Below are 24,072 nucleotides of genomic sequence, written 5' to 3' on the forward strand. Positions count from 1 at the left end.
ATGCTGAATAAACTGTTTCATATCTGAATTTTACTGACGCCTTAAATTTTTACAATATCTCATTATATACTTGAAGTCTTATAAATTTTTCATGATATAATTTAAAGTGAAATTAAGACCATTATGTCAACAAATCGAATAATATTTTAATTTTATTTTATAAGAGTTTAAATATATTATAGGATGTTTAAAAGAGTAGCGGGGTGTCTTAAAAATTTAAGGTGCGATAAAGTGTTTTTTTTTTGTAAAATTCAGGGGTAAAACTTTGTATTCTGCCTTTTGCCAAATGTATCCATCAAACTTCGATTAAAAAAAAGAAAAGTGTCCATCAAACGTTACCCGTGACAAGAGTGTTCTCTACGCTTATTGGTTTGGTTTTTCATGAAACAAATTGAGATAAGTCTGTCGTTTCCATTAGCTTTTAATTGAGCTCACATTTATTCTAATCGTGGGTCCATAATCCTTTGAATGCAGTTAACTGCGATTGGTTTAGGCAAGCTCCTCATGTTACACTGCAGGTCACTGTCCTGAGGACCAATGCCAATAAATTGGTGAGGCCAAGCCAGCGTGACGTAAAAGCCAATTCGAAGTGGATCCCACCTTGAACTTTGTTTTATCAACCCAATTGAAGTTTACATTTCAAATTACATAGCTAACCAATTGCTCAACGGCCACTCTCACATTTTAAACCTACATCCGAGCTATGCTGAAAGATCTTGTAAATACATCTAGAATTTCTGATTGTATTCGTGTAATTTTGGCCACTCAGGATTGGGAGGCCATCATGCGAAATGTAAATGACATGCTTAATATCAAACGCGAGACGGCAAGAGATTCCAAAAGGAAATGGTGGACTGAATCTTGTGCAATCAAACAAAGCAAGTAAACGTCCATAGCAATGGCACGTAGCAGCAGGCCAGAGATGCTAATGCTAGATTTGGACAATCTTTCTTGTCTTCTTCTTCCTTCTTTAATCCAATATTTGCTCTCCAGATTTTAAAATTCATCTTCTGTCATCCACCTCGCACAGCCCATCTGAATCTAGTCCAGTGACACATGCATGATACATCTGTTCAAAATTTTTATGAAGATCTTAGATTTTAACCCAACAGATATTTTACCAGTTAAGAATATTTTACTTTTGATTGTAATGATGTCTTGAATATTGTAGGAGTGATCAGAAAACAATCAATGAGTGCACTTATCCTTTGTAATAACTTCATTGTTTTTAAAACATTAATTCGCAACTAATCAAAACTTCATGATGTATTTCATGTAGTTTGCGACAATGACACAAAATAAAATATTTTTCATGTTGGGTCCTGGCGGTTGGTATTTAAGTTTGCTAACTCATGTTTCGAATTTCATGTTTTATGTATTTTGTTGAAATAAAAATTAAAATTCAATTAAAAAGATTATTTTAATTGAAATTAATTATAATTAAAATTAACTTCTATTAAATTTATGAAATTTGAAATAAATTTCATAAAATTTATATAATAATATTTTTTGACATCTATCTTCCTTTATATGGCTGAATTTTTTTTTTTAACTATGAAATTTTGACCATCAATACGGTCAACAAGAACTTACTATGCTTAATAATTACTAATAATTAATTAAATAAATTAGGAGTGGTATAATAAAGATATGCAAAGGAAAGATAAACTCACAAGTACTATTAATTAATTAAAAAAAAATTAAAAATAGAGATTTATTTTATCTCATTATTATTTCAATTTCTTATTAATTTTTTAGACTTAAGATTTTTTATAGAGTAAAAAATTATAATTTTCTAATTTTATTTTAAGCACAATTTTAAAAATATGTACAGGAGAATTTTAATTATAAATTTATATAAAATATAAATTTTATGAAATTTAATTAAATTTCACATTTTAAGTGGTATTATACTAAAAATAATAATTTAAAAAAATAATAATTTTAGCTAAAATTTAATTGAATTTCACAAATGCTATTAAATCAAACGCTACGTTGGAGAAAAGGGTTGTCATTTGTCAATCATTAATTGGCTTACCCAATTTTCTCACGAAATTTTCTCGCAAAGTGAAGAACAACCAGCAAGCAATGACCTGTCTTTGTATTAGGCAATTGGTACTAACTTTCTTTAATTGTCTTGTTCCTCCGAGTACTACCCCCTGTCTCTCTCTGCAGTACAAGTATACGACAAACTATTTAATGCTTCACCTATATATAGATATGAATGGAGGGAAACTATGTTTACAATTCCCTACGGTGGATTCATATTCACCATTCTTTTTACTAATTTGTTTCACTACCCAGTGCAAATGTCTCGCTTTCTCTTCTTTCTTTCCCTCCTGCTCTCTCTCCTCCTCCTCGCCACCGCACACGGTGGTGGGCACGATGACGATGATGCTGATGCTGGTGGTAGTGATGTTCATGTCAATCTGCGGGAGAAGTCATTAATCTTGGTGAAAATATGGTGCTTGATTTTGGTGTTTGTAGGGACTTTCTTTGGTGGGGTTTCACCCTACTTCATGAAGTGGAACGAGGGGTTCTTGGTGCTGGGAACTCAGTTCGCTGGAGGGGTGTTCTTGGGGACTGCTTTGATGCATTTTTTGAGCGATGCAAATGAGACCTTCGAGGACTTGACTAAGAAAGCGTACCCTTTTGCTTTCATGTTGGCTAGTGCTGGTTATTTGATGACTATGCTTGCTGATTCTGCTATTTCCTATGTGTATGGCAAGAAAAGCAGTGAGGCTAATGGAGATATGGAGCTTCAAGGTCAGTAATTTTACTCACATGAATGCATTTTTTTTTTTAATTGCTAATTCCTATATATGAGATGCTCAATCCCAAACATATTGATCATGCTTTCAGCATAGAAAATAACTGTTTAAAAAATAATATTGACAATTCCCTTTATTCTGAAAAGATACGGTAATGAAATAACTTATTCTTAGTTTAGATTTTCATTTTCTGACATAAAAAGCCATTAGCAAAAAGGGTTTTTCTTTTCCCCTTATTTGCATACCTTTTCATATATATATATGTTGGTGTGAAAATGACGGGTTTTCTTTTAGTTTCCTATGTTTTCTTGTTTATCAAGCACTCGGTTTATGAATCTGATTTGAGGGGTGAAGAGCAAAGGCTTTTGTTTATTATTATGAATTTAAGATGGCATTTTGTTGAAATTTGGCCCCAAAATACAAAATGAGGCACAACTTACTCTTATCCATTAATTGTGTGCTTGATATCCTTCACCAACCTTATCAAGAAGGAGAAAAAGATTAGTCATATTTTCCATTAATCATGTGATTATGTCTGCTGTTGACTTCCTAATTCCTAATTATCATACTTTTTTCTTTTCTTCTCTGCAGATAGCGTTGAGCATGGAAAAACAAGCCACCATGGAACTTCACAGCCACATTTTCAGGTAGCTTATAAATCTTCAAGTTTATAATATACTCTTGTACTCATCTGTGTCTTGATCGCTTTTCTTCTTGGTGGTGGAATGAATTTCTTGTATTCATAGATGCACAATGGTACTGATGCTGCCTCTGCAAAATCTTCGTTTGCAACTGTCAGCTCATTTGGGGACAGCATTTTGCTTATAGTTGCCTTGTGTTTCCACTCTGTCTTCGAGGGCATTGCGATCGGAGTTGCAGAGACGAAAGCTGATGCTTGGAAAGCTTTATGGACCATCTGTCTGCACAAAATATTTGCAGCCATAGCAATGGGAATAGCTCTTCTTCGGATGATCCCTGATCGCCCCTTTTTTTCGTGTGTTGCTTATGCTTTTGCATTTGCCATTTCAAGTCCAGTTGGTGTGGCTATTGGGATTGTTATAGATGCCACAACTCAAGGTCCAGTGGCAGACTGGATCTTTGCCATATCAATGGGACTAGCTTGTGGAATATTTATCTATGTAGCAATAAATCATCTTCTAGCCAAGGGCTACAGGCCCCAGAAGGAGTCTTCAGTCGACACACCCCACCACAAGTTCTTGGCAGTGTTGTTGGGCGTTGGGATAATTGCTGTTGTGATGATATGGGATACCTGATCATGGAAATTGGTTGTTTGGTTTCTGTGTCGGAGGCTTAGCTTCATAGAATTGCTACAAGTAGGTCATAGAATTGGTTTCAAGTTTTATTCAAGATACGCTTTATCAGTAGCCTGGTAAGAGATTGTGGCTTGCTGATCATGTTGCACAGCTCAGCTCTATGTAAAAATGCAATAGGTTACCGATCCTACCCCAATAATTGCAAGATTGCGTATAAAAACTCTGTAATTACACTAGATGATTCATTCTTCAACAGAAAATAGCTACATAAAAATGCAGTTTCAAGCCCTTTCTTTGGCTCATTACAATTCACAACATCAAAGAAAACAAATTAGTAGAAATTTATTACGAGGAGAAAGTAACTAACAATGGCCTTGTGGGTGAATTCTAACCAACAGCTTAGAAAAATGTTCTGCCACAAAACCTGGGGTTAAAAATGTTCTGCCACAAAACCTGGGGTTATCTAGCTTCTTACATAGTTCTTTTCTTTCCAAGTGACGGCTTCCAAAATATCGATATTAATCATGCAGAATTATACCATCAAATGCTCAAAAAACAATTGTTATAAGCCAATCAAGTAAGAAGCAGGTGCAAGTACATCAAATGATGTATTGCCACTGCTCTAGAGTTCGGTATGTAAAACTTTTTCAAGGCACAGTGAAACGACAATTGGCCCAGCCAAATCCCCAACAGCACAGCCTGAAAAAAAAAAATCATAAATTAGCTCATGGGATCACAATAAATATAACAAATTTAGACAAGTCGTATGCCATGATACCAAGAAAACAAAAGGAACTAAGTAAAAGCTTGCTCACCAATCCACTGGCCTGTTGAAGGACGAATTAGAGTTGCACCAATCCCTGCCCCAATGGAAGCAAAAGCTAATGATGCACTACACCTGAGAGTAACACCAGTAACCTTCTTCCCGAGAATTATAACTTGTTCTGATTTGTCAACCTTACAGTTTTCTTCTTCAGATTCAGACTTGGCTAGGCGATTAAAGAATCGGTAAATCTCAATACCAACTTGTACAATCCATGATGCAGCAACTCCTAAAAAGTGTCCTGCTTAAACATACATAAATGAGGCACCAGAGAATTTAGCTTGAAGAAAAAAAAAACAAGAAAGTTAGCTCAAAACTCCAACAACTAAACATGAGGAATGGAATTTGACCTCTAAAAGTTGTCCTGCTAACTCTGAACAGGTAGAAAGTAGTAGGCATTCCGCGTTCAGCTTTGCGCACAGCTGATTTAGGAACATCTGTAAATATTGATCCAATAGATTAGTTGCTAAACATTAAGTTCAGTAGGTTGTAAAAATAGAAACTGTTCTTGATAGAAACCACACTACTTGATAATTGTATGTCATTGGTTCTTCACATGCATCAATTGGTGTAGGATAAAAATATCATAACAATTATATTCCTGAAAGAAAATGAATTCTAAAATATCACATTGATTATGTTACAAAAGAAAAATACCTTTTAGAAGTTTCCAAGCCAACCTCTGTGAAACATAATGCACAGCAAGCCTTTCCAGAATCCTTCTTGTGGTAACAACAGTAGTCTGAGATGACAAACAAGACATAATTCAGTTAAGTGGTCTTCAAAAATACATTATAAAAAAAAAAAAAAAAAAAAAACTAAACATGTGCAAAACTCATTCATTGTTTTCTATAGACTATAGGTGTGTTACGTGTGTACAAGGTAATATTATTTGCATATGGTTATAGAGATCCACTAGGAAAAAAAAAAAAAAATAGAAAGGGTGTAGAGCTTCACTAAATCTTGAAGTAGGATCCAGAACTTTGACAAGCAAAATGTGGTAACCTGATTATTTCAATAGGTTCCAGAATCAAACAAGGATGCCTCCTTAGCGTCAGTTTATTTTTCAAAGTTCCAGAACTTTGAGAAGCAAAATGTGGTTCTGGAAGCCCTAAGTAAAAACTGGAATAACCAAGGCCAGGAAGTAGCAGATGCATCAATAATTTGAATATTGAGAAAGTAAAGTCATATTGATAACAACAGTTCATAAACTTGGATGTACATAAAACAGCCACAAGAACACCCAAGAAGTGCAACTGTGGAAATGCAAGCCAAATAAGAACCCAAATTCACCATAGATCTTCATCAAGAAAGGTTCATGATAAAAACCTAAAGAAAATAAAATTCCAAATATAAGAAAGCAATGCTGCCAGCCAAAAGAGATCAATAGTTCATAATAAGCAAGCAATTAAAGGGATGATCAAAATTCTAGGCCCATCTGATCCACTTGTTTCCTGTTGTTACAATCTCATCCAGTGCAAACAATGGCCAGCTCAGCACTTGCAATGTTTTATGTATATTTCTAATATGTTAACAACAAATCTTCCTATGAAATCCAAACGAATTTTGCCTAAAATAATTTGATGTTACATTAGTAACTGAAATTACAATCCCTTGCCCCAGTTACAGCAGTATAAAGACTGAAGTAAGAGCTCATTGAATGAAATTTGGTCTAAACTTGTTAAATAGATATTCATGAAATTGAGAGGCAATAAAACTCACCTCACGAACAATTTGCTTCACTGATTTTTGAAAGGGAACAACCAAATCTACATGGCGCTCGTCTGGAGCATCCTGCAGAAAGTCATCATCATCCTCTTCTGTATTTGAAGCAGGCTCCAGAAGAGGCAAAAAAAACAACAAAAATGACCTCAAGGATGTCATAGCTAGTTGCTTCCATTCAAAAGCTGACAAGAGAGGTTTTAACTCAAAATAGTACTCCTTGGTGGTGTATTTCAGAGAATCATGCTGGAAAATATCTCCAGATGCTTTTCGTATATTAGAAATATAATCATCAGACAATACTGCACCAGCATCACAATGAGCAACTCGTGTCCCAGAATATCTGGCATGGCATTGGAGAAAGTTAATATGAGGCCAGTGATAAAGCTAAAAAAGGCAAATGAAAGATAAAATTTTTGGTGCTAAAAACATTTACCAATGAACTAACGATGACCACAAATAGATAAACGTTAAGCTTCTAGTGACTGGAGAACAAAAAGGAAGACAGCTGATATAACTTAGGAGTAAACTAAATCAATGGACATAATATCCTATTTCTAAAGCAAACATTTATATGCTTGATCATGGCTCCAACTGATACTACAATCCCCAACAATTAGGTCAGACATTGAGCATTGCAAATTCTCCCAGTTTGACAATCAATCATATCATATTGACAATTCTAAAATATACCCAATAACACATGTAGTAATCTACATATGAAAGCTCAAATTGCAAACATATTCACACTCCAGTCTCCACCCATACCATTAACAATATCTTCATCAAACCATAGTTCTACTAGTGAACTATGAGCAATTGAGCTAAACAACGAAGGCTAAATCAACTCCCATTGTATATAGACATAGCAAATCAATTATCATAACCTAATGCATAAATGTGAGTACCCAATACCCAAAAATCAATAGTAGCAATAGCCAATGTATCATAGAGAGCTCATGTATCTATTCACACACACACACACACACACACACACACACACACACACACACACACAAGCATACATATCTCATGGAGTCAGTGAGGGGAGGAAGGTACCCGAACAAGAATCTAGAAGCAAAGGGTGTCCCTGCAGCTGCGACGGAGGCGGCGGCAGCCGAGACGGCCGCAGAGGCAGAGAACTGGCATGAATAAAAGTTAGGATTTTTCCTCAACAGATCTAATACTATAGCTATACCCGCCATTGTTACTTGCTCTAAAACGAACCAAAAAGATAGAAAACCAACTCCCCGGTTATGATCAAATCATAAGAAAAAAGACAGTGAAAGAGAGAAAAACTTTATGCTTTACAGAGTAGAAATAATTTTCTCTGGAAAGTAACAGCTGGGTTTGATAGAACTTAAAAGGACGAGATTTGGGACACTGCAAAGATTGATTTTTGGCAGGAATTAATGGGTAGAAGGAAGGAGAGAGATGCTATAGAGCTGCAAAGGATATCAACGGCTGAGCTGATGGGTAATAAATTGGACCAGTTATTTTCGGTTAATTATTATCATATCTTTATATTTTATCAAATTTAATTACTTAAATTAGTTTTTTTTTTCAAATTTAATTAAAATATTTTTATTTTATAAAATTAAATTATTTAATCTCTCTCTTAAATTAATTAACTTATTTTTCTTAATCAGATAAATAAACAGTATAAATAATTAAAATTATAATGAATATTAAAATTATAAAAATTAAAAGATATAAAATAATTAAATATTTTAATTTTATAAAATATAAGTAAATTAATTGAATTAAAAAAAATAAAAATTAAATAATTAATTTTTACAAACTAGGTAATTTATCCATTATTTTATGTCACCTTAATCGTTTCCATTTGAACCATAGCAGTGAAGGGATTGGTAGTACACTCCAACTCCAAACCCTTCTATTGCGAGCTAAAATATAGCTGAATAATTTTTAATTCCACATAATTATTTAATTTATTGGAATTTTATTTAATTTAATATTTATTTCGTTTATATAAACAGAGCTATATATCAAATGAAGGATAGAAATTCATGTACATATTATATTTTATAATTTTTATAATTTTTTTATATATGTCATTATTTTTTTATATATATTTTTCAATTTTTTAAAAAATTGAATTAATTAAAAAAATTATTTTTATTGAATTATGATTTATGAACATTATAATTTCTTTGGACTCACCAATCCTCGTTTCCAAACAGCATGACAAAATAGAAGGTTCTGCGAACTCAACTCACGTTGTACTCGAAATCCCGGCATCCCGCCAAGTCGTCATCCTCGATCATAACGAAATCAAAAAAATTGTGGACCAATTGCGATACCGATTCTTTTCCTTTTATTTTCGATTGAACAAATGAGAATTCTGAATCTGATCACAACACTTGCAACAATGACGGCGATGGATTTCAATTAACGAATTTTTTTGCAGCTTTTGAATACTCCGGGTTTATTAGGGTTTTGATTTTTCCATTCCAAAACAAGAAAGGGATGAATTTGGGGGATTTAAATAAAGTATGGGAAATCAAAGCCCTGAAGAAACCAGGAGAAGAAGAAGCGAGGAAGATGCTCGAGAAAATAGCCAAACAGGTTCAACCCATTATGCGTAATCGCAAATGGCGTGTCAAGCTCCTCTCGGAATTTTGGTACTTGCATTTTCATTTTCTTTTTATTATTTTTTAATTTTATTTTGGGTTTTTGAAGTGTAAAGTTTGGTTCTTTAATCCGAAACTAATTTAACGAATCTTCTCAGATGCATAGAGTTTACTTTTTTAAGATGATTTTTGTTTTGTTTTACTCTGTTTCGTGTTTCCTCTCCAAATTGATTGATGAAATTATGCATGGAAATGGAACTGCAGTCCAAACAACCCAGCTCTTCTGGGGTTGAACGTGGGAGGTGGAGCGCATGTGAAACTCAGGCTTCGTAGACCAAACAGAGATTGGGATTTCATTCCATTTGATCAGGTTCTTGATACGATGCTTCATGAACTATGCCATAATGTTCACGGTCCTCACAACGCCAATTTCTACAAGCTTTGGGATGAGTTGAGAAAGGTACCATATGTTTTTCCCTAATTTAGTGCTTGTATAATGATTAGTATGATTGTTGCTATGGCCGTACCAATCAGTTAGAATTTCCTTTGTATTTAATGCAACTTCAGAAGCTAATAATCTTTGCTTGTTTATAACTTAAACCCAATTCAGGCGGCCTTCATATGCATTGCTCATTTTCTTTTACTGCTTTTGATAGGAATGTGAGGAGCTGCTTTCCAAGGGAATAACTGGGACAGGGGAGGGGTTTGATCTGCCAGGGAGGCGTTTGGGTGGGTTTTCCCGCCAACCTTCTCTTTCATCTCTCCGTAAAACTGCCTTAGAAGCTGCAGAAAAGAGGGCAAAATTGGGTTCTATGGTACCATCTGGACCTAAACGGCTTGGTGGTGATAGCACCATTATGGTTGCACTCAGTCCAATACAAGCTGCAGCAATGGCTGCAGAAAGGAGATTGCAGGATGAGATTTGGTGTGGTTCCCAGTCTGCTGAGGTTTTTGAGGAAGGAGAAAGTAGCACTGATATCACAGAAGACCTCTCAAATATAGGGCAAATTCCAGGAAGCTCAAGGCCAGAAAATGGTAAAAAAAGAAGTCGTGAACAAAATAACAGTACAAATTCTCTATCTTTTAATGGTCATTCAGGGTCCAATACTGTAGATTTGTCTACAGATGTTTCTACTTCTGGTTCAGTTCTTGACCATGACATCAGCACTAAAAAGAGAATTTCTATCTCATATCAGAATTCATCTTATGATTTTAATTTTGTGGATTTAACTGGTGGTTCATCTTTAGGTTCCATACCTAATCAGGACATGGTACATAATCCAGAGGAACATGATATGTGGGAGTGTGGGGCATGCACATTATTGAATCCGGTAAGTGATTGGTTTAATTACTTAGGTTTAATTAATTTATGGATAAAACATCGTTCTGTTTGGAGGTGCTTTGTGGATGTATTTTATTTGAATATATGATTTTAGACTTACATAATGTGTTCTGTATACTTTAAACATAGATCTGTGCTTTAACTTGTGCTGCTCATCTTTGTTTCTTGTGGGTATGTAAAGGTCTGGATTGTTTATCTTTCAAAGATGGCTACACTGGACATTATTATGCTAAAAAGGGACCTTTCTCCTTTTAAGTAGATTACTTCTTACAAGATCTAACATATTTGCGTGTGAATAATGTTGGCTTCATGCAGTCATTAGCTCCAATCTGCAAGCTTTGTAGCGCAGAAAGACCCAAAGATGCAAGCACCAAGTATAAAACGTGGTCCTGCAAATTCTGTACCTTGGATAACAGTGTGGAGTTGGACAAATGCTTAGCTTGCAATCAATGGAGATATTCATATGGTCCGCCAGTATCAACTCGCACACCCTATCATGGCACTTGAGAGGTGCAATCAAGATGGTATGCGAACTTAGCTGTCCAAAAGAATTGAACATTCTTGTTGAATTGACTTTGAAATCTTTGGCATTGCAGTACTAGATCTGTGTGTGTTTGACAACAACATTGGCTTTATTTCTTAAAATGGGCATAGTATGTCTTGTTCGCTCTCCATATTTCTTAATTACTCAAGAGGTGTTAAATACAATAACTTTCTCCCTTACTTTCGGTGTTAATGAATTGTTGTCTAAATGCAGTTAATGCCTTGGTGGGATGGGAAAATTGCATAGATTTCCAGAAACTAGTTGCTCCTGTGACACACTGGCAGGAGCACGCAATTGCTCTGCCATGAAGATATAAAGAGTAGGACGCCAATTGGGTTGCCTTGTTGAATCAAAAGATAATGCTAATTAGAATTGGGAGCCATGGTTATTCTAATGGACCGATATAAGCTAATAATCTTTGACTACATTGATGAATGTACATGTCACCATTCATTACTGCAATTTTCATGGTGAATGTGCATCATATGCACTCGGCTTCTGGGTGTACCGAATTGATTCGTCCAATCGAGCTGAACATAACTAATCTTCAATTAATTTCACCTCCTTAAACTTGTCAATGGATATTAAACCGATGTTCATAATCATATACAACTTCATTAGCACTTACCATATAGCGTTGTATAATTGCAACATTTTTTCGTTCTATTGAAATTTCAGTAGTTTTTCATTGAAAAAGCCTCCATGTCAATTTACACGACTGAGGTCGTAAAATAATCCTCCAAGTTATTGAAATTGGTCTTTCATTCATGTACAGGCAAGGGAGGAAAAATCAAGAAATCATAAATTTGAAAATAAAAAGGGAAAGAATTCTATTCCAATTATTGAGGCTCAAGCCATTCATCAGATTCCCAGTATTTATCACGAAGTTTATTTAGTTGCATAAATTACATTATGAGCAATTAATTAGAAAAATCTGATGAATGAGTGAAAACTATAACGGAAAAAGAGATCGCAAGTACATACAGAGCAGCTCATCCGATTCAATCCTTCCAGCGATGGATCAAGAAGTCCGGCAAGGGCATGTCTTATTCTTCTTCAGCCACTCTACGATGCAGTTGGAATGGTACACATGCGAGCATGGCAACCGCCTAGCTTCTGACCCTATCGACATTTCATCCAAGCAAACTGCACACACCATTCCCGATCCTTCCATTGTCACCTCCCCCAGCTTTTCTATGTATTCAATGCTTGCGCCCCGAGCCTCCACCTTTGAAGCATCTTCATGCCCATTTGCTAACTCTACCATGATCAAAGCCTCGTTGTCGTCGCCCATCAAAAAGAGTAAAGGGATACGTGAAGCGGGGGATGATGACTCATGGCCACTCTCTATCTTCCTCAGCCTTGCCATAAAACCTTGGAGTTCTTCGGCCAGAAAGCTTTCAAACTCTTGATTATCTCCAAAGAGTAATGCAGACACGAACTCAGAAATGGTTGCGAAGAAAAGAAACCCAAAGAAGAAGATGAGTAGCTAGCTAGATGAGTGCGTACAGAAAGAAGAATAAATGTAAAAGAAGAAGATGAGTTTACACAGAAAGAAGAAGATGAATATATGTGAAAGAAGAAATTAAGAACAAGTTTAATTTGTTGTTTAGGGTAACCGACTTATTGTTAGGGCTTCTCAATCCTGACGAGAAAAGGATTAATATTTATTAATACTTGCTATCGAAGTAATTAAGGATTAAAAGATAAACCTCAGTGCAGAATTACTAGAGTCAGTGGCTCTAATATGTTTCTGCTTGACTCATGAAGGATAATAAAAAAGAAAGAATATTCTCATCATCACATTTTGATCAACAAATCATATAATTGTATATAATGTAATTATAATATATGCTGCTTTTTTCAACTTTTGAACATGTGATGCTTGGAGAAAGAATCCTGATTAGTGCATGCCTGAGCAAAAACAAACAGTGTCATAAACCAAGTTGGACTCCACAACTCCAGCGGCAGGACCTGGACCTGAAAATGGAAATTCAATCTGGCTTGAAAGAAAGGCTTGAAAGAAGTGATAAAATTTGCCTTTCATTTGAATATATGTTGATCATATTTTCCAGTTCGATTTTAGAGTTGCACAATGTATTCTGCCCACGTTAGTGCTTGAGCATAAATATAGAGTTTGACTTTTAACCAAAATAGTAGAGATTAAAGGCAATGGATGCATGGTTACAAGCAGAAAGAGATCAAGAAAAACAAAGACACGAGAGAAAGAGTGAGTTTGGCACACTTTTTTTATAAGCATAAATTTTATTGATAATAATTATCGAAGCAAAACTTAACATATGTCATTCGCCTACTATCAGGTCATCAGACCTCCCCAAAACACCAACCTAGGACGAAACATGCTAAGTAGGAAAACCTGAAGAGATACACAATACAAGAACAATTACTGCACAAAATTAAAAGAAACAAAGGACTCAAGCACATATAACATGCAATACAGCAGCAGGACACACAGTAATCAAACACACAAAGTCAATAATCTAAACCCATTCGCACACAACCAAAACTAAGACCAAAGCTCCTTGCTTACATAATCTAATTAATGACGAAGCACGCTTATAAATTACATTAATACATGTCCACAATTGCAACTGCATTAATTGATAAGAGCACAAAAACAACATGCATGAAAAATTAAATCACACTCAAATGTTACTACCAGCAAACGCAATTCACATGGCGTCTTTGACGGCGCTTTGGGACAACATCGAAGTAACCAATGACATAGAAAACCAACACTGTCGACAAAAATCCAAAAGGAAATCCAATTCCGGCCATAACCCACGAAAACCATGTCTCTTGACTTCTACTTTCCTCTGGCTCTGGGATCGCCTTATCACATGGTACTTGAATTTGCATTCCACACAATCCACTGTTATTAGCATAAGAATTTGGATTGTTCATCCTGTCCATTTGAGGGCCACTTGGAATGGAACCCGTGAGCTTGTTGTTGCTCAACTCCAGGGTGGTCAACTGCAAGAGCTTTCCAAATGTCTGAGGAATTTTTCCAGAAAGATTATTGTGTGACAAATCTAGACTCTCTAGATTATTCATATCACCCAGAGTTGTTGGTATTCCACCTGAGAGCTTGTTGTGAGACATATTCAGTACTTTTAAATTTCTCAAACAACCTAATGTATCAGGAATTCCGCCAGATAATTGGTTGTTTGATAAATCTAAAAAAGTATACAGATTAAGGTTTTTGCTGGGAAGATCTTGCATCTTATTTTTCCAAGATACTTCTAAGTTCGGATAGTTAGCGGAGGAAATTTGCCCACCCCGCTGGTAAACGGTTGTAGGAACTTCATAATAATAAAGTAATGAGGCATCGAGATTAGGATTAATCATTCCACTAAGTTTCCCTAGGCTAGATGGCACTTCTCCACTAAAGTTGTTGTCAGAGAGATCAAGTATTTGAAGACTTTTCAAATCTGTTAGATCGTTTGGAATTGACCCATGAAATGAATTATTCCTAAGATTCAAAATTTGAAGAGAGGAGATTTGAAAGAGGAAAGCTGGGATTTCACCTGTAAAATTATTGTCATGGAGATCGAGGCAAACAAGTTCACTTAAATTTGTCAAGTTCCGAGGCAGGATACCAGAAAACTCATTATGGCCCAGTAGAAGGACCGATAAAGGATTAAACTTCTGAGGATAACAAGGAGCAAAGGCATAGAGAGGATCACAGCGTGGCGCCTTAAAATTTGGGAACTCATTACTTGAAAGTCTGTTCTTTGACAAGTCAAGTATTGATAGCAATGACATATTTGAGATGGATTTGGGGATTGGTCCAGAGAAATCATTGCCCGACAACAAAAGGGTTGTCATATGTGTAGCTTCACCTATGTTATCTGGCAATTTGCCTGAAAAATTATTCCCTGATAGGTCAAGACGCTGTAAATAAGTTAGAGAAAAGAAATGGAACGGAGAACCTGAAAGATTGTTATCAGATAAAATCAACTCAAAGTATTTTGTATGGTTTAGCCACAGAGGCAAGGTTCCTAGGAGATTATTCCCACTCAAGTCCAAGAAAGAGAGATCAGTAAAGTTCGAAAGGAAAAAGGGAATATGCTCCGAAACACTGCAAGATCTTAAAGATAAAGCAGATAGCTTGCTTTTTGGTACTATAGTTGAGTTTTTCCACACAAGCTTGTTTCCCCCAAGTTTCAGATCTGTCAAATTTCTGAAATCAAACAACCAGGCTGGAATCTCGCCACTAAGCTGATTATCTTCCAAGTTAAGCGTCTCCAATTGTCGCATCTTTTGCATTGAAGGAGGAATCTTTCCAACCAACTCGTTGTCATTTAGGGACATATTTGAAATTTCTGAAAGGTTACCGATCTGAGCTGGAATCTCCATTGAGAAAAAATTAGAATGTAAATCCAAAGTTTGCAATTCTTTCAAACGGCATAGTGATGATGGAATTGCTCCAGAAATTCTGTTATTAGCAAGATTCAACTCTTGCAAATTGGTGAGGTTTCCCAATGACAAAAACTTCGAACTTTTTGTCCCCCCAATAAAAGTTCTATCCAAAGAAAGTATCTCCAGATGCGTTAATGAAAACAACTCAGAAGGAATGGAGCCATCGAACATATTATTGGACATATAAAGTTCAACAATTTCTGTTAAATTGGCAAACCCAATTCCTGAAATTTCTCCTTGAATATTGTTACTTGAAATGTCAAGTGTCTCGAGCGTTCGAACATGAAAGAGCGGAGTTAAAACATGAGACGACAAAACAATTTCTTCCGAGTTATGAAAGATATTGCTGAGATGAAGATCAGTCACCTGTTGTTGTGGAGTGTTGGAATTGCAACCGACTTCTTCCCACTGACAACAGTCTGTAGAAGAGGAGTTCCAAGTCTCTAAGAAAGTGAGATTCTGGTGTGCAGGAACGCTTTCCAGTAATAAGAGTTTGAATTGGAGAAGGGCTTCTTTCTGATATTGAGGACAGCAAAGTGACGGAACGAGGAAGATGAATAACAAAGAAAATGTTTGAAGAAATGAAAGGATCATTTTGGCCATTGGCGTTTCTAGTTTTCACTTCCCTGCTTCAAAACTTGTCGTATCTTTTATCTCAATAGTTTTCTATGCGTCATTCATGGTTTGTAGTTCAATCTGGAGGGGTCCACGCGTCGAAGACTTGACTTCTTGACTTTTTTTGTTTTCATAGAGCGTCGAAGACTTGACTTGGTTGTACAAGCTCGGCCTTCTTAAAAAAAAATCTAAAGAATAAGTATGTAATTATTATTATTATTATTATTATTATTATTATTATAACTAAAAGATATTACAGTTTTTCAATTAAAAAATAAAAAAATATACACTTTTACCATTCTTATAAACAATAAAAATGTGCCCATCAAAGAAAGCATTAAAAAAAAAATAATAAAGACAAGTAAAAGATAATAGATGATTGTCACGTTGCTGCACCTGCACTTATATAAAGTGCAACAAAGTTATTGTTTCACTTGATGGTTAATTTAAAAATATTATATTGTTAAAATAATGAATTCTTATTAATTTAAAAAATCTCAATAATTAGGATGTTATAAATTATCAGCATTAAAATTTATAGTTTTACAAATTAAAAAAATAAAATTAGGAAGGAAATATATATATATATATATATATATATATTATCAACTGATAGGGGATATTTTTATCAAATTGAAAACTCTCAAAAAGTAAAAATAGCCAAGAAAATGATATTTAAAAATAAATAAATAAAATAATATAATTAAACTCAACTTTTAAATTAGTGATTTTTTTTCTATTTATTTATCATTATTTTGTTATTTTTTCTTAAAGAATGAATATTATTTACTGTTTTAAAATTACTATAATTTTTCATCAGAAAGTGTTTTAGAATAATCTTAAATGTTAATCAATATGTTATCGTTAATTATATAAACATTTTAACTAATTTATATATTACTAAAATTTTATTTATTTATTTAATTTTAAATGAAATGGAATTTAAGGCATGTGTAATATATATGTTTTTTTTAATGTTAAGTTATTAAATCATAAGAGTAACTTATTTAATGTGATTTAATATATAACTTATCATGTCAATATTATTATTAGTTTATTGTATTTATATTTTAATTTTAATTTTAATTTTTGTTTTCATTTAACTCTAATTACAATTCAAATTTGAAGCCCAGCAGATTTAATTTTATTGATTTAAAGTTGTTGAATTATTTTATTACTAAACAATGAATATTAGAGTAAAAAATATAATATTATTTCAATATTTTCATATAATTTAAATAACATCCAATTAAATTATCAATTGAACGTAAAAGACATTTTCATCTTTTATTTTCGTAAATAAATACTCTAACAATTTTTTCGTAAATAAATATTTTAGATATTTTTCTTTACCATTCAATTTTTTATTATTATTAAAAAATAGCTATTATTTTACAATAAATAAGAATGCAATTTATATAATAACACAAAAATAACTGTATTATTGAATTCTAATGAATACGAGAAATTATATAATAAAAATATAACACAAAATAAATCGTGAAGAGTTGATAAAAAAAAAAAGATTTTACATTTTAAAAATAATAACTAAAATTTAACAAAATTCTAATGAAATAGGTATGTAATAAATTTTTTTCATATAAAATATGTTTATTCTAATTATATTTATATGATTGAAAGAGTTTTTATTTATTATTTTTAATTAATTTTATGTTTAGTGGTAAAATATAAAGGAAAAAAGATTTATAAAATTTGAGATTGACATGTTGATTGATCAATGTGAGCTGCAGTTATTCAAAATTCAACAAAATTAATCCCCCTCATTTAATCATTTTTTAATATATTTAATCAAGTTTTTATTATCTTTTTATATCTTTCAAGAGGATTCCCTTTTCTTTACTTTATTAATATCATCATTAATTATAAATATAATTATACATATTATTTTTTTTTTACAAAAACTAATAATATATCTAAGCTTAACATAATTAATAAATCTTAATAAAATTAATAAAAAATATTATTTTAAATATTATTAGAAAAATTATTTTAATATTTTAATTATTAAAATTAATAAATTTAATTTTTAATTATCTTTTAATTAATACATTTAAAAAAATAATTTTTTTAATAATAATTTCATCAATAATATCAAATAAATCTTTACTGGCCGATGACTCAGTGCTCTTCGCGGGCCTTCTTGGTAGAAGCAAAGAAGCATTCATTAATTAATGGAATAAAATATCACCTCTTTTCTTTTAATAATTTCTATCTTTTTATTTAAGGAAGGAACGAAAATTGAGAATTCCGATTTTTTACATTTTTTAAAAATAATAATGACATTAGTTAATTAAATTTTAATAAAAATATAAAATTTATTTTATATTAATCATATTATATTATGATATGGAGTAGATTAGGAGAATTATTGAGCATAAATTAATTGGTAGGGTAGCTATTATTTTTATAATATTTTAAATAAATTATACAAAATTATGTTTCTTACTTTTTTAAATTGGAGATCTTAAAAAATTATTTTTCATGATTAATTATTGTTATTTGACAAAATTTGCTACTATAAGTATTATTTAACTATTTTTATTTAAATTAAAATTTTAAATAGATAAATTATTTTATTAATAAAATATAAAGTTTTAAATTATTTTTAATTGAAAATAATACAAGAATATTTTAACCATTTAATATGAAATTAATGATGAGAAATTATTTTATTAATAAAATTAAATTTTAGAAACTAAATTATTATTAAGCATTATTATCATATATTAAAACAAAGGCATATTTTCTACTACTGGAAGCTGTATTGGTGGTAGAATCTTAAATTTTTGCACAATCAATGTAGGTTATTTTCAAGGAAAAATATACTAAATTTTCATAGTATTATAATTGTAGTGTATTTTTTTAGTATAAAAATTGTCTATAATTATTCACTTTGGCTTAATAATTTATAAAATTATAGCACTATAATTTTTTTTTACTATAAATGGATGTATTTTACGTGTGTCAAAAATGGATGCATAGATTTCCAGAAATTAGTTGCTCCTGTGAGAGCACGCAATTGCTCTGCCATGAAGCAATGAACCAAAAGATAATGCTAATTAGATTTGGGAGCCATGGTTTTTCTATGGACTACATTGATGAATGTACATGTCACAATTCATTACCACAATTTTCATGGTGGATGTGCATCATATGCACTCGGCTTTTGAGTGGACCGAATTGATTCGTCTAATCGAGCTGAACATAGCCAAATCTTCAATTAACTTCACCTTCTCCTTAAACTTGTCAATGGATATCAAACAGATGTTCATAATCATATGTAACTTCATTGGCACTTACTATATAGCGTTGTCTAACTACAACATTTTTTTCGTTTTATTGAAATTTCAGTAGTTTTTCATCGGACAAACCTCCATGTTAATTTACATGACTGGGGTGGTAAAATAATCCTCCAAGTTATTGAAATTGATCTTTCATTCATGAATAGGCAAGGGAGGAAAAATCAAGGAATCATACATCGTAAATTTGAAAATAAAAAAGGAAAGAATTCTATTCCAATTACTGAGGCTCAAGCCATTCATCAAATTCCCAGTATTTATCACGAAGAAGTTTATTTAGTTGCATAAATTACATTATGAGCTATTAATTAAAAAAATCTGAAGAATGAGTGAAAACTATAACGGGCAAAAGAGATCATAAGTACATACAAAGCAGCTCATCCGATTCAATCCTTCCAGCGATGGATCAAGAAGTCCGGCAAGGGCATGTCTTATTCTTCTCCAGCCACTCTACGATGCAGTTGGAATGGTACACATGAGAGCATGGCAACCGCCTAGCTTCTGACCCTATCGACATTTCATCCAAGCAAACCGCATACACCATTCCTGATCCTTCCATTGTCACCTTCTCCAGCTTTTCTATGTATTCAATGGTCGCGCCCTGAGCCTTTGCTTTTGAAGCATCTTAATGCCCCCTTGCTAACTCTGCCATGTTCAAAGCCTCATGATCGTCCCCAATCAAAAACAGTAAAGAGATGCGTGAAGCGGAGGATGATGAGTCATGGTGACTCTCTATCTGCCTCAGCCTTGCCATAAAACCTTGGAGTTCTTCAGCCAGAAAGCTTTCAAACTCTTGATTATCTCCAAAGAGTAATGTAGACATGAATTCAGACATGGTTGCGAAGAAAAGAAACCCAAAGAAGAAGATGAGTAGCTAGCTAGATGAGTGTATACAGAAAGAAGAATAAATGTGAAAAAAGATGATGAGTTTACACAGAAGGAAGAAGATGAATACATGTGAAAGAGGAAATTAAGAACAAGTTTAATTTGTTGTTTATGGTAACGGATTTCTTGTTAAGGCTTCCCAATCCGAACGAGGAAAGGATTAATATTTATCAATACTTGCTATCGAAGTAATTAAGGTTTAAAAGATAAACATCAGTGGAGAATTACTATAATCAGTAGCTCTAATATGTTTCTGCTTGACTCATGAAGCATAATAAAAAAGAAAGGATATTCTCATCGTCACATTTCGATCAACAAATCATGTCATTATATATAATTTAATTATAATATCTACTGTTTTTTTCAACGTTTGATCATGTGATTCTTGGAGAAAGAATCCTGATGAGGAGCAAACACAAACCATGTTTGATCAATGTCATAAACCATGTTGGACTCCACAACTCCAACAGGAGGACCTGGACCTGAAAATGGAAATTCGATCTGGCTTGAAAGAAAGGCTTTTAAGAAGTGATAACATTAATGTATTTTTTTTTTGGGAAAAAATTAATATCATTTTGGGTGGCTATATTTTCCTTTCATTTGAATGTACGCAGATCATATTTTCTAGTTCGATTTTAGAGTTGCACAATGTATTCTGCCTACTTTAGAACTTGAGCATAAATATGGAGTTTGACTTTTAACCAAAATAGTAGAGATTACAAGCAATGGATGCATGGTTACAAGAAGAAAGAGATCAAGAAAAACAGAGAGAGAGAGAGAGAGAGAGAGAGAGAGAGAGAGAGAGTTTGGCACATTTTTTTATAAGCAGAAATTTTATCAATAATAATTATCAAGAAAAAACTCAACATGTATCGTTCACCTGCTATCAGATCATCAAGCCTCCTTAAAACACCCAACCTAGGACAAAACATGTTAAGTGTAAAAACCTGGAGAAATACACAGTATAAGAACAATTACAGCACAAAAATAAAAGAAAAAAAGGACTCGAGCACATATAACATGCAATACAGCAACAGGACACACAGTGATCAAACATACAAAGTCAATAAGCAAAACCCACTCCCACACAACCAAAACTAAGACCAAAACTCCTTACTTACATAATCTAATTAATGACGAAGCACACTTATAAATTACATTAATACATGTCCACAATTGCAACTGCACTAATTGATAATAGCACAAAAACAACATGCATGAAAAATTAAATCACACTCAAATGTTACTACCAGCAAACGCAATTGACATGGCGTCTTTGACTGCACTTTGGGACAACATCAAAGTAACCAATAACATAGAAAACCAACACTGTCGACAACAATCCAAAAGGAAATCCAATTCCAGCCATAACCCACGAAAACCATGTCTCTCTACTTCTACTTTCCTTTGGCTTCTTCTCTCGCTTTGGCTCTGGAAACGCCTTATCACATGGTACTTGAATTTGCATTCCACACAATCCACTGTTATTAGCATAAGAATTTGGATTGTTCATCCTGTCCATTTGAGGGCCACTTGGAATGGAACCCGTGAGCTTGTTGTTGCTCAATTCCAGGTTGGTCAACTGCAAGAGCTTTCCAAATGTCTGAGGAATTTTTCCTGAAAGATTATTATGTGACAAATCTAAACTCTCTAGATTTTTCATATCACCCAGAGTAGTTGGTATTCTACCTGAGAGCTTGTTGTGAGACATATTCAGTACTTTTAAATTTCTCAAACAACCTAATGTATCAGGAATTTCGCCAGATAATTGGTTGTTTGATAAATCTAAAAAAGTATACAGATTAAGGTTTTTGCCGGGAAGATTTTGCATCAAATTTTTCCAAAATACTTCTAAGTTCGGATAGTTAACGGAGGACATTTGCGCACCCCGACTGTAAAAGCCTGCAGGACCTTCATAATAATAAAGTAATGAGGCATCGAGATTAGGATTAATCATCTAAGTTTCCCTAGGCTAGACGGCACTTCTCCACTAAAGTTATTGTCAGAGAGATTAAGTATTTGAAGACTTGTCAAATTTGTTATATTGTTTGGAATTGACCCATGAAATGAATTATTCCTAAGATTCAAAATTTGAAGAGAGGAGATTTGAAAGAGGAAAGCTGGGATTTCACCTGTAAAATTATTGTCATGGAGATCGAGGCAAAAAAGTTCACTTAAATTTGTCAAGTTCCGAGGCAGGATACCAGAAAACTCATTATGGCTCAGTAGAAGGACCGATAAACGATTAGAGACAATATCAGGAATACCACCAGAAAATGCATTGAAAGAGAAAGATCAAGGTATGATATTGACGCCTTAAAATTTGGGAACTCATTACCTGAAAGTCTGTTCTTTGACAAGTCAAGTATTGATAGCAATGATATATTTGAGATGGATTTGGGGATTGGTCCAGAGAAATCATTGCCCGACAACAAGAGGGTTCTCATATGTGGAGCTTCACCTATGTTATCTGGCAATTTGCCTGAAAAATTATTCCCTGATAGGTCAAGACGATGTAAATGAGTCTGGAAAAAGAGATGGAACAGAGAACCTGAAAGATTGTTTATGAGATAAAATCAACTCATTGAAAATTGATTTGTTTGACTTTAGCCACTGAGGGTTCCTAGGAGATTATTCCCACTTAAGTCCAAGAAACAGAGATCAGTATAGTTCGAAAGGGAAAAGGGAATATGTCCCGAAACACTGCAAGATCTTAAAGATAAAGCAGATAGCTTGCTTTTTGGTACTATAGTTGAGTTTTTCCACACAAGCTTGTTTCCCCCAAGTTTCAAATATGTCAAATTTCTGAAATCGAGCAACCAGGCTGGAATCTCGCCACAAAGCAGATTATCTTCCAAATCAAGCGTCTCCAATTGTCCCATCTTTTGCATTGAAGGAGGAATCTCTCCAACCAAATCGTTGTCATTTAGGAGCATATACGAAATTTCTGAAAGGTTACCGATCTGAGCTGGAATCTCCTTTGAGAAAAAATTAGAATGTAAATCCAATTGTTGCAATTCTTTCAAACGGCATAGCGATGATGGAATTGCTCTAGTAATTCTGTTATTAGCAAGAGACAACACTTGCAAATTGGTGAGGTTTCCCAATGGAAAAAACTTCAAACTTTTTGTCTCCTCAATAAAAGTTCTATCCAAAGAAAGTATCTTCAGATGCTTCAAAGAAAACAGCTCAGGAGGAATGGAGCCATCGAACATATTATCGGACATTTTAAGTTCAACAATTTCTGTTAAATTGGCAAACCCAATTGCTGAAATTTCTCCTTGTATGTTGTTACTTGAAATGTCAAGTTTCTCGAGTGTTCGAACATGAAAGAGCGGAGTTAAAACATGAGACGACAAAACAATTTCTTCCAAGTTATAAAAGATATGGCTGAGATAAAGATCAATCATCTGTTGTTGTGAAGTGTTGGAATTGCAATTGACTGATTCCCACAGACAACAGTCTGTAGAAGCGTTGTGTGGCGTGCAGGAACGCTTTCCAGTAATAAGAGTTTGAATTGGAGAAGGGCTTCTTTCTGATATTGAGGACAACAAAGTGACGGAATGAGGAAGATGAATAACAAAGAAAATGTTTGAAGAAATGAAAGGATCATTTTGGCCTGGCGTTTCTAATTTTCACTTCCCTGCTTCCAACTCCGTTTGTATCTTTTATCTCAATAATTTTCCATAATCCATTGGTCATTCATGGTTCGTAGTTCAATCTTGAGGGTCCACGCGTC

At 33.6% G+C, this 24,072-nt stretch overlaps 6 protein-coding genes across 6 annotated transcripts; 2 read left to right on the forward strand and 4 right to left on the reverse strand.

Annotated features, from left to right (window-relative positions):
• Window positions 1–2,203: 2,203 nt before the first annotated feature.
• LOC110632776 (zinc transporter 11) lies at window positions 2,204–4,334 on the forward strand. Its single transcript, XM_021781100.2, has 3 exons — window positions 2,204–2,766; window positions 3,363–3,418; window positions 3,518–4,334. The coding sequence occupies exons 1-3, from the start codon at window positions 2,238–2,240 to the stop codon at window positions 4,043–4,045; spliced, it is 1,113 nt and encodes a 370-aa protein (XP_021636792.2). The 5' UTR covers window positions 2,204–2,237; the 3' UTR covers window positions 4,046–4,334.
• LOC110632777 (uncharacterized) lies at window positions 4,262–8,083 on the reverse strand. The gene is made up of 6 exons (XM_021781102.2): window positions 7,650–8,083; window positions 6,591–6,933; window positions 5,526–5,610; window positions 5,219–5,305; window positions 4,861–5,109; window positions 4,262–4,744 (listed from the first exon to the last, which is right to left on the reverse strand). The coding sequence occupies exons 1-6, from the start codon at window positions 7,793–7,795 to the stop codon at window positions 4,668–4,670; spliced, it is 987 nt and encodes a 328-aa protein (XP_021636794.2). The 5' UTR covers window positions 7,796–8,083; the 3' UTR covers window positions 4,262–4,667.
• Window positions 8,084–8,767: 684 nt separating this feature from the next.
• Window positions 8,768–11,249, forward strand: LOC110632758 (DNA-dependent metalloprotease WSS1). The gene is made up of 5 exons (XM_021781083.2): window positions 8,768–9,235; window positions 9,449–9,644; window positions 9,841–10,219; window positions 10,433–10,515; window positions 10,842–11,249. The coding sequence occupies exons 1-5, from the start codon at window positions 9,081–9,083 to the stop codon at window positions 11,031–11,033; spliced, it is 1,005 nt and encodes a 334-aa protein (XP_021636775.2). The 5' UTR covers window positions 8,768–9,080; the 3' UTR covers window positions 11,034–11,249.
• Window positions 11,250–13,746: 2,497 nt separating this feature from the next.
• On the reverse strand, window positions 13,747–16,116 carry LOC110632756 (receptor-like protein 46). Its single transcript, XM_021781080.2, has one exon. The coding sequence runs from the start codon at window positions 16,114–16,116 to the stop codon at window positions 13,747–13,749; it is 2,370 nt and encodes a 789-aa protein (XP_021636772.2).
• A 3,738-nt stretch (window positions 16,117–19,854) lies between these two features.
• LOC110632752 (E3 ubiquitin-protein ligase SIRP1-like) lies at window positions 19,855–20,283 on the reverse strand. The gene is made up of 2 exons (XM_021781075.2): window positions 20,098–20,283; window positions 19,855–20,055 (listed from the first exon to the last, which is right to left on the reverse strand). Exons 1-2 carry the CDS (start codon window positions 20,281–20,283, stop codon window positions 19,855–19,857), a joined length of 387 nt encoding a protein of 128 aa, XP_021636767.2.
• Window positions 20,284–21,321: 1,038 nt separating this feature from the next.
• On the reverse strand, window positions 21,322–22,810 carry LOC110632751 (receptor-like protein 46). The gene is made up of 2 exons (XM_058145315.1): window positions 22,672–22,810; window positions 21,322–21,915 (listed from the first exon to the last, which is right to left on the reverse strand). The coding sequence occupies exons 1-2, from the start codon at window positions 22,753–22,755 to the stop codon at window positions 21,580–21,582; spliced, it is 420 nt and encodes a 139-aa protein (XP_058001298.1). The 5' UTR covers window positions 22,756–22,810; the 3' UTR covers window positions 21,322–21,579.
• Between the last annotated feature and the right edge of the window lie 1,262 nt (window positions 22,811–24,072).

This window comes from Hevea brasiliensis, chromosome 4 (genome assembly GCF_030052815.1).
Source record: "Hevea brasiliensis isolate MT/VB/25A 57/8 chromosome 4, ASM3005281v1, whole genome shotgun sequence".
Classification (NCBI taxonomy): Eukaryota; Viridiplantae; Streptophyta; class Magnoliopsida; order Malpighiales; family Euphorbiaceae; genus Hevea; species Hevea brasiliensis.

Excerpts from the sequence above, each read along its gene's own strand:
- LOC110632776 (XM_021781100.2), top strand. The coding sequence starts at position 2,238 with ATGTTTACAATTCCCTACGGTGGATTCATATTCACCATTCTTTTTACT. Across the intron at positions 2,767-3,362 it reads TGGAGATATGGAGCTTCAAG|ATAGCGTTGAGCATGGAAAA; the intron begins GTCAGTAATTTT and ends TCTTCTCTGCAG. Across the intron at positions 3,419-3,517 it reads CTTCACAGCCACATTTTCAG|ATGCACAATGGTACTGATGC; the intron begins GTAGCTTATAAA and ends TTGTATTCATAG.
- LOC110632777 (XM_021781102.2), bottom strand. The coding sequence starts at position 7,795 with ATGGCGGGTATAGCTATAGTATTAGATCTGTTGAGGAAAAATCCTAAC. Across the intron at positions 6,934-7,649 it reads GCTTCTAGATTCTTGTTCGG|ATATTCTGGGACACGAGTTG; the intron begins GTACCTTCCTCC and ends ATGCCATGCCAG. Across the intron at positions 5,611-6,590 it reads TGAAGCAAATTGTTCGTGAG|ACTACTGTTGTTACCACAAG; the intron begins GTGAGTTTTATT and ends TTGTCATCTCAG.
- LOC110632758 (XM_021781083.2), top strand. The coding sequence starts at position 9,081 with ATGAATTTGGGGGATTTAAATAAAGTATGGGAAATCAAAGCCCTGAAG. Across the intron at positions 9,236-9,448 it reads AAGCTCCTCTCGGAATTTTG|TCCAAACAACCCAGCTCTTC; the intron begins GTACTTGCATTT and ends ATGGAACTGCAG. Across the intron at positions 10,220-10,432 it reads AAGCTCAAGGCCAGAAAATG|GTTCCATACCTAATCAGGAC; the intron begins GTAAAAAAAGAA and ends GTTCATCTTTAG.
- LOC110632756 (XM_021781080.2), bottom strand. The coding sequence starts at position 16,116 with ATGGCCAAAATGATCCTTTCATTTCTTCAAACATTTTCTTTGTTATTC.
- LOC110632752 (XM_021781075.2), bottom strand. The coding sequence starts at position 20,283 with ATGTCTGAATTCATGTCTACATTACTCTTTGGAGATAATCAAGAGTTT. Across the intron at positions 20,056-20,097 it reads ATCATGAGGCTTTGAACATG|GCTCAGGGCGCGACCATTGA; the intron begins GCAGAGTTAGCA and ends TCAAAAGCAAAG.
- LOC110632751 (XM_058145315.1), bottom strand. The coding sequence starts at position 22,755 with ATGATTTCTCTGGACCAATCCCCAAATCCATCTCAAATATATCATTGC. Across the intron at positions 21,916-22,671 it reads GTCAAAGAACAGACTTTCAG|TTGACCAACCTGGAATTGAG; the intron begins GTAATGAGTTCC and ends AAGCTCTTGCAG.